Consider the following 13,096-nt stretch of genomic DNA (forward strand, 5'->3'; position numbering starts at 1 on the left):
ATATCCACCACCACCTCGACTGCCACCAAAGCCACCTCGACCACTGAAGTTCCCTCCATGACCAAAGTTGTCATTCCCACCAAAACCACCTCCACGACCACCACCAAAGTTTCCAGAACCACTCTGACCTCTTTGGCTGGATGAAGCACTAGCCATCTCTTGCTTAGATAGGGCTTTCCTTACTTCACAGTTGTGGCCATTCACACACAGTATTGGTATTTCTGAATGACAATCTTGTCTACAGAGTCATGGTCATCAAATGTTACAAAAGCAAAACCTCTCTTTTTGCCACTGCCTCGGTCAGTCATGATTTCGATCACTTCAATTTTCCCATACTGTTCAAAATAATCTCTTAGATGATGTTCGTCAGTATCTTCTTTAATGCCACCAACAAAAATCTTTCCGCAGCTGTTCAGGCTCTTGGGGAGACTCTGACTTAGACATGATGGCGGTGGGAGGGGAGACTTTAACAATGCTTACTCGGCAGCGTCCACGGGCAGAAAAGCTGTCTTGGCTATTCTTTTTTTTTTAAATTTTTTTAAAGATTTTATTTATTTATTTGACAGAGAGAGAGACACAGCGAGAGAGGGAACACCAGCAGGGGGAGTGGGAGAGGGAGAAGCAGGCTTCCCGCAGAGCAGGGAGCCCGATGCAGGGCTCGATCCCAGGACCCTGGGATCATGACCTGAGCCGAAGGCAGACGCTTAACGACTGAGCCACCCAGGCGCCCCAAGTCTTGGCTATTCTTTTTTTTTTTTTTTTTTTAAAGATTTTATTTATTTATTTGAGAGAGAGACACACAGCGAGAGAGGGAACACAAGCAGGGGGAGTGGGAGAGGGAGAAGCAGGCTTCCCGCCGAGTAGGGAGCCCAATGCGGGGCTCGATCCCAGGACCCTGGGATCATGACCTGAGCCGAAGGCAGACGCTTAACGACTGAGCCACCCAGGCGCCCCAAGTCTTGGCTATTCTTGATCCTCTGCACTTCCATATAAATTTTATGAGGTAGTCACTTTCCACAAAAAATCTGTTGGGATTTTAACTGAGGTTGTATATAGAATTTATAGATCAATTGTGAAAGAACTGACATCTTTGCAAGACAAAGTTTCCAACCTATGAATGTAGTATATTCCTCTATTTATTAGATCTTCTTTCTTTCTACACATTTCTAGGTAGGACATGTAATTTTCTGTATTTTTGATTACAACACCCTAGTAGTTGTGAAGTGGTATCTCATAGTGGTTTTAATTTGCATTTCCTTTATGATCAATGATGTTGAACTTCTTTTCATGTACTTGCTGGCCATTCATATATCCTTTTTGGGGAAACGGCTATTTATTCAAGTCCTTTGTCTATTTTAAAATTCAGTTGTCTTTTTGTCATTGAATTGTAAGAATTTTTAAAAAATATATTCTGCTTATTAAATCCTTATCAGATATATGAATTAGAGGGGCGCCTGGGTGGCTTAGTCGGTTAAGTGTCTGACTTCGGCTCAGGTCATGATCCCACTCCCCCTATTTGTGTTCCCTCTCTTGCTGTGTCTCTTTCTGTCAAATAAATAAATAAAATCTTAAAAAAAAAAAAAAAAAAGCTTTTCCTAAAAGCTGTAATTAGCTAAAGTGTTTATTACTCTGAGAAAGACCTAAAACTCATACCCAGCCAGCATATCTATGAGAGATAAGAAGTGATTACATTTTGTGAGAGTTTCAGAAAAGATTCACTTTCTATGAAGAACGTAATTTCACTTGTCAGAATATTGGAAATACACACTAAATTCGTTTGAATTTGACCATCACTGAGTGGTCACTGGAGGAAACAATTAATTATTGCTGAAAGATATCTGATGATGGTATTTATCTCAACCATAATCACATACTATGCAAATACTAAAAATTGTTAGAAGTATAGTTGTTTAATAAAACCCAGCTTTCTACCCTTTTACTCATAAAACTCTTTGAACAATATAGTATACGAATTTTTGTAGTCTGAGTTTTGGCTTTGAATATTAGATCCTACTTAAAAACTTAAAAGAGGAAGATGCTTGCTTAAACAATTGTAAGTAAGTCAACTGTGAATCTTTACTGGCCAAATCCATTACTCCTTCAAGTAAGGTGTCACTTGTCTGTACATGTGCTATAGAGCTTGTGGAATAGTTTTTTTTTTTTTTTAAGTTTTTATTTATTTGAGAGAGAGAGGGAGAGGCATGAGTGGTAGGGAGGGGCAGAAGGAGAGGGAGAAGCAGACTCCCCCCTGAGCAGGGAGCCCAATGCAGGACTCGATCCCAGGACCCTGGGATCATGACCCAAGCCAAAGGCAGACACACAACCGACTGAGCCACCCAGGTGCCCTGAATATTTAGAGTTTTATGTAGATAATCAATAACCTGAACACCTGACCAAAGCAGCTTAAAATCTTAAGAGACCACAAGAACCTGTTTAAAGGCTCAGATCTTGTCGCAGCTCTTGATCAAGAGCTCATGAGTTTGAGCCCCACACTGGGTGTAGAGATTACTTGAATAATAAATAAACTTTTAAAAAAAAGAAAATTTGCTAATTATCGTACTTACACAATTTTTTAACATAAGGGCAGAAAGCTGATTTATAATTGATTGTTTAACATATTCTGAAGTAACACAGAATGAAAATTGATTACCTAATCAAGTAGCAACAGAAGAGTAAACTAAGGATGAAGACAAATATAGCAGTGCCAAAAACCACAATATATATGTTGAGAGGCAGATTCTGGAATCCAATATTAGGCATCCTGAAGTTGTAATGTGGGAAATCCGAGCTCATGGATGAACTGTGGGGGAAGAATGGAAAAAAATTAGGTTATAAAGAGTAAGAACCAAGATAGCATTATCTTTGTATGTATACAAGGCAACAATTTTATTAAGACTTGACCCCATTTGAAACAAATACGATAAAGAGTTAATATTCTTGCCATTCATTCATTTATCATGCCACAAATATTTACTGAGTACTTGCTATGTACCTGGCACTATTCTAGAAGCTTGAGATCCTACCTAAAAAACTTTTACAAATTACATTCATTCATAAAAAGGCATTTCACTGGGACACCTGGGTGGCTCAGTTGGTTAAGTGTCTGCTTTTGACTCAGGTCATGATCTCAGGGTCCTGGGATTGAGTCCAGCACTGGGCTATTTGCTCAGCGGGGAGCCTGCTTCTCCCTCTGCCTGCCACTCCCCACTTCTTGTGCTCTCTCTCTCTGACAAATAAAATCTTAAAAAAAAAAAAAAAGGGCACCTGGGTGGCTCAGTTGGTTAAGCGACTGCCTTCGGCTCAGGTCATGATCCCGGAGTCCTGGGAGTGAGTCCCGCATCGGGCTCCTGGCTTGGCGGGGAGCCTGCTTCTCCCTCTGACCCTATCCCCTCTCATGCTGTTTCTCTCTCTCTCTCTCTCAAATAAATAAATAAATAAAATCTTAAAAAAAAAAAAGGTATTTTGCTGAAATAACGCCAGGAATTAATAAACATATGAAAAAGTTCAACGGAGAGCCTGATGCGGGGCTTGATCTCAGGACCCTGAGATCATGACCTGAGCCGAAGGCAGACGCTTAACGACTGAGCCACCCAGGCGCCCCAGTGCCTGGCTTTTGATTTCAGCTCAGATCGTAATCTCTGGGTCATGGGATTGAGCCCTGCGTTGGGCTCCACACTTGGGGGGATGTCTGCTGGAGATTCTCTCCCTCTCCCTCTCTCTCAAATAAATAAATCTTTTTTTAAAAAGATTTTATTTATTTATTTGTCAGAGAGAGAGAGAGCGCACAAGCAGGGGGAGCAGTAGGCAGAGGGGGAAGCAGGCTCCCTGCTGAGCAAGGAGCCCGATGTGGGACTTGATCCCAGGACCCTGGGATCATGACCTGAGCTGAGCTGAAATCAAGAGTTAGCACTTAACCGAGTTACCCAGGTGCCCTATGACTTATTTTTTTAATTAATTTTTTTAAAAGATTTTATTAATTTATTTGACAGAGAGAGCAAGAGAGCACAAGCAGGGGGAACAGTGGAGGGAGAGGGAGAAGCAGACTCCCCGCCGAGCAAGGAGCCGGATGTGGGGCTCGATCCCAGGACCCTGCGATCATGACCTGAGCTGAAAGCAGATGCTTAACCATCTGAGCCACCCAGGTGCTCTTTTTTTTTTTTTAATTATTTTTATTAACATATAATGTATTATTTGTTTCAGGGGTACAGGTCTGTGATTCATCAGTCTTACACAATTCACAGCACTTACCATAGCACATACCCTCCCCAATGTCCATCACCCAGCCACCCCATCCCTCCCACTCCCCTCCTCCACTCCAGCAACGCTCAGTTTGTTTCCTGAGATTAAGAGTCTCTTATGGTTTGTCTCCCTCTCTGGTTTTGTCTTGTTTCATTTTTTCCTCTCTTCCCCTATGATCCTCCTGTCTTGTTTCTCAAATTCTACATGATAGTGAGATCATATGATAATGGTCTTTCTCTGATTGACTTATTTCACTTAGCATAATACCCTCTAGCTCCATACACATCGTTGCAAACGGCAAGATTTCATTTTTTGATGGCTGCATAATATTCCATTGTATATATATACATCTTCTTTATCCATTCATCTGTTGATGGACATCTAGGCTCTTTCCGTAGTTTGGCTATTGTGGACATTGCTGCTATAAACATTGGGGTGCACGTGCCCCTTCGGATCACTACATTTGTATCTTTGCCCCAAGACTTATTACTTATTAATTTCCAGCTTCTAATAACTTATACCAGGAAGTCAACAGCTGCAAAGGACAACTTCATCCCATGGAAACTCTTCTCTGAGAACTTCCAAACATAAATAATGGGTAATATTTAGTTTTGAACCTTTAGCCATTTTCTGCAAGTGTTTTTTTACTCAGATACATAATTTCCTTTTTCCTACACTCAGATCATCTTGGAAGGGAAGGAAGGAGTTAAGGAATACTTCATTGAATATATCTTGCACGTACATTAGAGAACTGTAAAAAAATTATAGCTGCACTAAACTTAATCTCCACATCGCTGAGAGGGCCTCACTTGATGACCCTTGCTACAGTCAAGAATTAGATGGCTGTCCTTCAATCCCTTAGAAATATCCTTCACCAGACAAACTAGGCTTGGTAAAAGAACTCTCACCTTAGGAAATAAGAGATTAAACATCCATCCTGTAAGGGCTAATAGAGAGGAAATATGCAAACAGAAAGTGGTGTCGTAGAAAAAGGGACAGGTTTGCAGTCAGCAACTCTGGATATTGTTCCCAGGGTATCACTAGCTATACATCAGTAATTGGTCCATCTATACCTTAATTTTCTCATCTTTCAAGTGGAACAATGCCTATTCTATGGACTTCGATGGATTCCTGGAAGGATAAAATAAGACCACAGATACTGAAGTGTCTGAAAACTCTAAGAGGACAAAATACTAAGGTTTTAGTGCATTTGTGTGTGTGTGAGCACATTTTGGCAGGGACAAGGAGGAGGGGTGACATTAAGTAAAAGAACATAAAAGAAGCCCTGACAAAGATCAAGTCTCTGGAAAGGATTTCACCAACCAAGTGCTCCTTTCTCAGGGAGCTCCTCTGCACATGCTGCTAAGCTTTGTGTCAAGTGGCCTGCCAACCTGGTCCCAGAGGCAGAAACGGGAAGCTTATTTTGGCTAAAAGCAGCCATCAATATAGGCCAGCAGAAGTGTGTCAGTGGTGTGAGAATGTTGCCCTGCAGGAGTCCTTGCACTGGGTGGCATCACCAACAAACTTGAGGAATTCTGAACAGGTACACAGACATGTAGAGTATTAAAGGTAGCACTGTCATTAGAGGGAAGAGACATCTACCTCAGTGCTCCTGAGACCTGGCTGCTGAGATTTTTCTATGAGTTCTCCCTTCTAGGCAGGGCCTTACAACCTATTACCAGAGGGGTGGGGTTGGCAGAGGATAGCTGATGCAGAATACATTTTAGGAATTTTCTCCTATTCTTTTGATAATTTAATTGCTTAGCTACAATTGAAATGTTGACCCAATAGTCTAAACAGATGGTGTATTATTCCAAGATGTTAATACTAGTCTAGTGACACTTTAGTTTTATAATATTTTCATCAGAGTATCTTTTCAGCATGAGTATTAATCTTTTAAAATAAGGTCATTTTTAAAAAGAGAGCCACTGGGGCGCCTGGATGGCTCAGATGGTTAAACATCTGCCTTTGGCTCAGGTCATGGTCCTGGGGTCCTGGGATCGAGCCCCACATCGGGCTCCTGGCTCAGCAGGGAGCCTGCTTCTGCCTCTTCCCCCTGCTCATGCTCTCTGTCTCAAATGAATAAATAAAATCTTTAAAAAAAGATAAAAAGAGAGCCATGATTGGGGTGCCTGGGTGACTCAGTCGGTTAAGCAGCTGACTCTTGATTTTGGCTCAGGTCATGATCTCAGGGTTGGGTATATCAGGCCCCATGTCAGGCTCTGTGCGCAGCAGGGAGTCTGCTTAAGATTCTCTCCCTCTGCCTCCCCCTGACATGTTCTCTAAAGTAAATGAATAAATCTTAAAAAAAAATAAAAAGAGATCCACTATTATCATCCTAGTAATAAGCATACTTTGTTATTTAGGTATTACAAATGTAAAAATTATTTAGGAACGGCTCCTTGTGGGAGTGAAGAGGAGAAATAGAACACACAGTGTACTGCTGGACCTTGGCATTTCTGATTTCATTTGCATGAAAACCTTTTCCCTCTTTATGAAATTCATAGCTCCTGATATCTCTAGTCTCAGTCTAAATTTCAAATCATCTAATCAGGTTATTTAAAAAAGAAAAGAGGGGTGCCTGGGTGGTTCAGTTGGTTAAGCATCTGCCTTCGGCTCGGTTCATGACCCCAGGTTCCTGGGATTGAGCCCTGCATTGGGCTCCCTGCTCAGCAGGGAGCCTGCTTCTCCCTGTCCCGCTCCCCTGCCAGTGCATGTGCGCTCTGTCGAATAAATAAAATCTTTAAAAAAAAAATTAAATTAAAAATTAAAAAAGAAAAGAAAGAGGTGGGAAGATCTGAGTATTTTATGGGCAGTGGGATTTTCCACCAATATAGAAAAGGGACAGAGTATGAGATTTGGCTGCAGAGAGGTCATGAGTTTAACACAATGCACCACAGCCAGAAAGGCTACAGCAATGTTTCTTGAAGTGTGTTTGGTAGCCACATTCTTCCTAGGCCAGTTCCTGTTCCCTGGACAATACCACACCAACTTCCCAGTAATTAGCATTCTACTTTTGCTTTAAAAATGCTCAGAAAAAACGGTATGGAGGTTCAAGAAGTTAAAAATAGAGCTACCCTATGACCCAGCAATTGCACTACTAGGTATTTACTCCAAAGATTCAAAGGTAGTGATCTGAAGGGGCACCTGCACCCCAATGTTCATAGCAGCAATGTCCACAATAGCCAAACTGTGGAAAGAGCTGAGATGTCCATTGACAGATGAATGGATAAAAAAGATATGGTATGTATATATAACGGAATATAACTCAGCTGTCAGAAAGGATGAATAAAGGGACGCCTGGGTGGCTCAGTCGGTTAAGCGTCTGCCTTCAGCTCAGGTCATGATCCCAGGGTCCTGGGATCGAGTCCCGCATCGGGCTCCCTGCTCCGCAGGGAGCCTGCTTCTCCCTCTGCCTCTGCCTCTCTCTCTATCTCTCATGAATAAATAAATAAAATCTTTAAAAAAAAAAAAGGGAAGGATGAATACTTACCATTTATACTGATGTGGATGGAACTGAAGGGTATTATGCTGAGTGAAATAAGTCCATCAGAGAAAGACAATTATCACATGGTTTCACTCATATGTGGAATATGAGAAACAGCGCAGAGGATCATAGGGGGAAGGGAGGGAAAACTGAATGGGAAGTCATCAGAGAGGAAGAAGAACCATGAGAGATTCTTAACTACAGGAAACAAACTGAGGGTTGCTGGAGGGGAGGTGGGTGGGGGGATAGGGTAATTGGGTGATGGGCATTAAGGAGGGCATGTGATGTGATGAGCACTGGGTGTTATATGCAACTGATGAGTTACTGAACGCTACATCTGAAACTAATGATGTACTATACGTTGGCTAATTGAATTTAAATTAAAAAATGCTCAGAAAAAGAGACACCAATAATTAGATTGCTGTATTTTACAATTTATGGTTCACAAACCATTAAAAAAACCCCACATACTTGTGTCTTATAATATAGATGTCCAAGAAAAACTTAAGAAAAATTATTTTAGGCTTTTAAAATCTTTTTTTTTTTGAAAAATGAGACATAATTTACTTAAAAAAATGCACCCACATTGTGTGTACAGGTCAAAGAGTTTGGACAAATGAATACACCCATGTTACCACAACCCTAATCAAGACACAGAACATTTCCATTTACCCAGAAAGTTCCCTTGTGCCCCTGTGCAGTTAATCGCCACTCCCAACCACTGATCTGATTTCTATCATTACAGATTAATTTTCCTTAATCTAGAATTTCATAGTTAAATGGAATCACACTGTATGTACTCCTTTATGTTCAGCTTCTAGTCACTCAGTAGGTCCTTGAAAGACTCTTTTTTTAAAAAGTATTTATTTATTTTAGAGAATGAGCATGAGTGGGGGGAGGGGCAGAGGGAGAGGGAGAGAGAGAAGCTCTAGCAGACTCTGTGTTGAGCATGGAGCCTGACATGGGGCCCGATCTCACGACCCTGAGATCACGACTTGAGCTGAAACCAAAAGTCAGATGCTCAACTGACTGAGCCACCCAGGTGCCCCTAAAAGACTCGTAACAAATAGTTATAGAAAATACTTCACATTATATTCCCAGTTTGCTCTAATTATATTATCTACAATTATAGTCTCTTAAAGATTAACTCCATCTTTGAATATATCAATTTTATGGTTAATCCCTTGATATTTCTTTCTATACAGAATTCCTGGTTATCCTTTTAAGTTGTTTAATTGATTTCATGGAAGAAATTTTTATCATGTCCTTTATATAGGTGTTCCTTTCCATTTTTTAAGTCTTCAGTTGAGCACTTTCTTTCTACCTATTATTTTTTAAGTCTTCAGCAAAAGAAACATAAAGCTTGATTCACTCACCATGTTTTGTCCTGATCAAATTCTAAGAGAAAATAAGAACTCTGAGGTACTCAGGAGTGAAACAGTGAAGCTCCTTTTATGGTGAGGCATCTGCTGACATGGGCAAGTCTCCAGGGGCTAGGAGAACAGAAGTCCTAGCTCAGAACCTAGCCCAGGTGGGCTCCTTCATCAAGCCAGGGGGAATACAAAGGAAGTGGATATGCACAGAATTTTTTCTTTCACTGCTGTTCTTTGATTATTTTCAATTTTTATTTCCATAGAATCATGGAAAAAAAAAAAAACAAAACCCTGTGCATCTATGGTCCTATACATCTGTTGGTGGGAAACAGTATGACTAATGCACACATAACACAATCAACACCTGGGACTGCTTAAACATTTTTGTTCATTTATTTTGCTGCTTTTATTTCATTCCCTATTTCAAAAGTATCTTTTCCCCTCAAGTACATTCTGAGAATTCTTATCAACTCATCCTCTGTTTTTGTATCTTTGGATACAAATTTCCCTCTTTCTTAGAACTTTATGCTTCACTTTGTTAATACTTGGTACAATTTCTCTAGTCTTTGGATCTCTAAATACATGACTTCTGCTCTTGATACATTATTTTCACAATGCTGCTTGCATATGTTTGCAGCCTGTATACTACAATTTCTTTTTTCATTGTAATCCTCTACATCTTTTAAGTTGATGTATTTACTCTAGGAGGGAGTCCACATAGAACACAACAAGCAAGAGGCCTGACCAGACAAGCTTCATCTCCTTCCCTGGTTAGTAGCATTTACTAGTAGAGGTTGTTGGTCACATTATGTCAAACACAGGAGTTAAGATGGTGGAGTTACAGTAGGGGGACCCTGAGCTTGCCTGGTCCCTCAAACATAGGTAGATCAAAATCAAATCATTTTGAACAACTATGAAATCAATCTGAGGATTAAGAAAACAATCTGCATGACTGGAGGGAGAGAGCATGGCAGATGTGAGGTTCAGAGCTGTGAACTGGGGGAGAGAAAAGCCGCAGTGCCGTGAAGGGGAGGGACCCCTTTTCATAGAGCAAAGTTGGGGAGAAAAGAGAGAGCAGGAGAGAGAGTAGTGCACAGGGTTCGCACAATACACTGTGGTGAGGGGATCCCCTGGGTCACACTGGGAGAGATTACTCCCCTTCCTGGAGTACATTTGGAAGAGGGTACTTTGCCTCTCCAAGGACAAAAGGACTGCCGGGAGCCATTGAGTGACCGTTCAACAGCACAAGACAGAGGTGCAGGCAGAGGGCAGATAACCTGGTTGCAGTTTTTCCGCTGCATGTCACAACAGACTCCAGCCACCAAGTGCAGCCCTGCGACTGCTTTTCTGGGACAGAACAGTGCCCGGTGCACAGTGAGGCCCTCCTCAGGAGGAAGGGATCAGGTCCATGCTTTGCTGTGCCCTTTAGGATTTGGAGTTTTTCTTTCTTCTTCCTTCTTTTTAATGTAGGCTCCACACCCAGCACGGAGCCCACGGTGGGGCTTGAACTCATGACCCTGAAATCAAGATCTGAGCCAAGATTAAGAGTCAGATGCTTAAACGATTGAGCCACCCAGGTGCCCCAGATTTGGAGTTTTGAATCCCAGCCAGTCACCAGAGGTAAAACAGAACTGTGGTGCTGAGCATGCCAATGGCCGGGCACAGACAGATTAAGGGCAGGGATCTGACAAAAGCCTGGGACACAGGAGAGGAGACTGCTTTTCTGTGAGGGCCTCCTGAACGGGGGTGGAGGGGGGGCAGCAAATTCCCTTTCACTCCCCGGGAGGAGAGGGCTGGGGTGATGATGTCATCTTCCACCACTCCCCACATCCCAGCACAGTTAGACTTTAGAGAGAAACATAGCACCTCCAATGGAGGCTGGAGTTGATTACACCAAACCTTGTCCCCCTGCACCCCACAAGGGCGTCTTTACAAGGGCAGGTCTGATTGTGAGCCAGCACAGCAGACCTCTCCCTCAGACCAACACAGGCCCCTTGCATGTAGCAATTCTACCCATCACAGAGTGCTCAAAAAGCGTCAACCTCAGTTCTGGTGGAAATAGGACCTGGCTTTTTTTTTTCCAATTTTATTTTTTTATTTTTATTTTGTTTTTTTCTTCTTTTTCTTCCTTTTTTGTTTAGCATCAGGCTTATAGGTTTTTGTTTGTTTGTTGGATTGTTTGTTTCCTTTTCTTGGATCAGGCTTTTTTTTTTTCTATTTCTTTTCTTTTTTCCTTATTATTCTTTGGAATCAGGCTTATAGTTTTTTGTTTGTCTGTTTGTTTGCTTTCTTGTTCCTTTTCCTTTTCTCCAGTTAGGGCTTTTTTCCTTTTTCAGGTTTATATTAATAAACAAATCAAAGTACATCTAGTTAAAGGTCCAAACACCCCCCACCCCATCACCCCACCCCCTGCCAAGGAAGGAGGAACTCTGCAGAGGACTGATCTGTGGGAAAGAGCAGCCAAAACAGAACAGCAGAGTGCACTGGAAACACTTTCTGAAGTGCCAGGCCCTGAACAGTACATGACCTCTTCTTAATATGGTATTACTCTGAGGAGCAGGAAACATATCAAGCTTTCATAATACACAAAAGACAGAAACCTAGACATATGACAAGACTAGGGAATTCTCCCCAAAAGAAAGATCAGGAAGAAATCACAGCCAGGGATTTGCTCAAAACAGATATAAACAATATATCTGAACAAGAATTTAGAACAATGATCACGGGGCGCCTGGGTGGCTCAGTCGGTTGGGCGTCTGCCTTCGGCTCAGGTCACGATCCCAGAGTTCTGGGATCGAGTCCCGCATCGGGCTCCTTGCTCAGTGGGGAGTCTGCTTCTCCCTCTCTCTCTGCCTGCTGCTCTGCCTACTTGTGCTCTCTATCTCTCTGTCAAATAAATAAATAAATAATCTTTAAAAAAAAAAAAGAACAATAGTCATAAGAATACTAGCTGGGCTTGAAGAAGAAGGAAGACACCAGAGAAACCCTGGCTGCACAGATAAAAGACCTAAAAAGTAGTCAGGCCGAAATGAAAAATGTTATAACTGATATGCAAAACCGAATGAATTATCACAATGAGGATGGAAGAAGCAGAGGATTGACAGGTGATATAGAAGATAAAATTATGGAAAATAACGAAGCTGAAAAGAAGAGGGAAAGAAAATTATTAGATCACAAATGTAGACTTAGTTAACTCAGTAATTCTGCAAAGCGCAATAATATCTGTATCACAGGAGTCCCAGAAGAAGAGAGCGGGGAAAAAGGGGCAGGTTTATTTGAAAAAATATTAGCTGAGTACTTCCTTAATCTGGGGAAGGACACAGGCATTCAAGGCCAAGAGGCATAGAGAACTCCTCTCAAAATCAACAAAAACAGGTCAACACCAAGACATATCATAGCGAAACTTGCAAAATACAAAGTTGAAGAGAATTCTGAAAGCAGCTAGAGCAAATATCCTTAACCTACGAGGGCAGACACATAAGGTTAGCAGCAGACATGTCCACAAAAACTTGGCAGGCCAGAAAGGGGTGACATGATGTATTCAACGTGCTAAATGGGAAAAATATGCAGTCAAGAATACGTTATCCAGCAAGGCTGTCATTCAGAATACAAGGAGAAATAAAGAGTTTCCAAGACAAGCAAAAACTAAAGGAGTTCGTGACCACTAAACCAGCCCTGCAAGAAATAGTAAGGGGGAATCTTTGAGTGGGGAAAAAAAAACAAAAGACCAAAAGCAACAAAGACTAGAAAGGAACAGAGAACATCACCACGAACATCAACTTTACACAAAACACAATGGCACTAAAATCCTATCTTTCAATAATCACTCTGAATGTAAATGGAGTCAGTGCTCCAATCAAAAGACACAGTGTATCAGAATGGATTAAAAAACAAGACCCATCAATATGCTGTTTACAAGAGACTCAATTTAGACCCAAAGACATCTGCACATTGAAAGTGAGGGGGTGGAGGGCGCCTGGGTGGCTCAGTCGTTAAG

At 41.6% G+C, this 13,096-nt stretch overlaps 1 protein-coding gene across 3 annotated transcripts in view; it reads right to left on the minus strand.

The window, feature by feature from the left end:
* The window catches only part of RNF24 (ring finger protein 24), a 70,646-nt gene that overhangs the window by 27,210 nt on the left and 30,340 nt on the right, over positions 1-13,096 (minus strand). For 2 of the 3 annotated variants that reach the window (XM_006742586.3, XM_081833168.1), the window contains one exon: positions 2,651-2,800. In XM_006742586.3, coding sequence (XP_006742649.1) covers positions 2,651-2,793 — 143 coding nt within the window. In that variant the 5' untranslated portion in view covers positions 2,794-2,800. Of the gene's footprint in view, positions 1-2,650; positions 2,801-9,102; positions 11,934-13,096 lie in introns of those variants that run through there. The other variant, XM_081833169.1, reaches the window with a different exon arrangement.

Source organism: Leptonychotes weddellii, chromosome 10 (assembly GCF_054177405.1).
Source record: "Leptonychotes weddellii isolate Sample4059 chromosome 10, ASM5417740v2, whole genome shotgun sequence".
Classification (NCBI taxonomy): domain Eukaryota; kingdom Metazoa; phylum Chordata; class Mammalia; order Carnivora; family Phocidae; genus Leptonychotes; species Leptonychotes weddellii.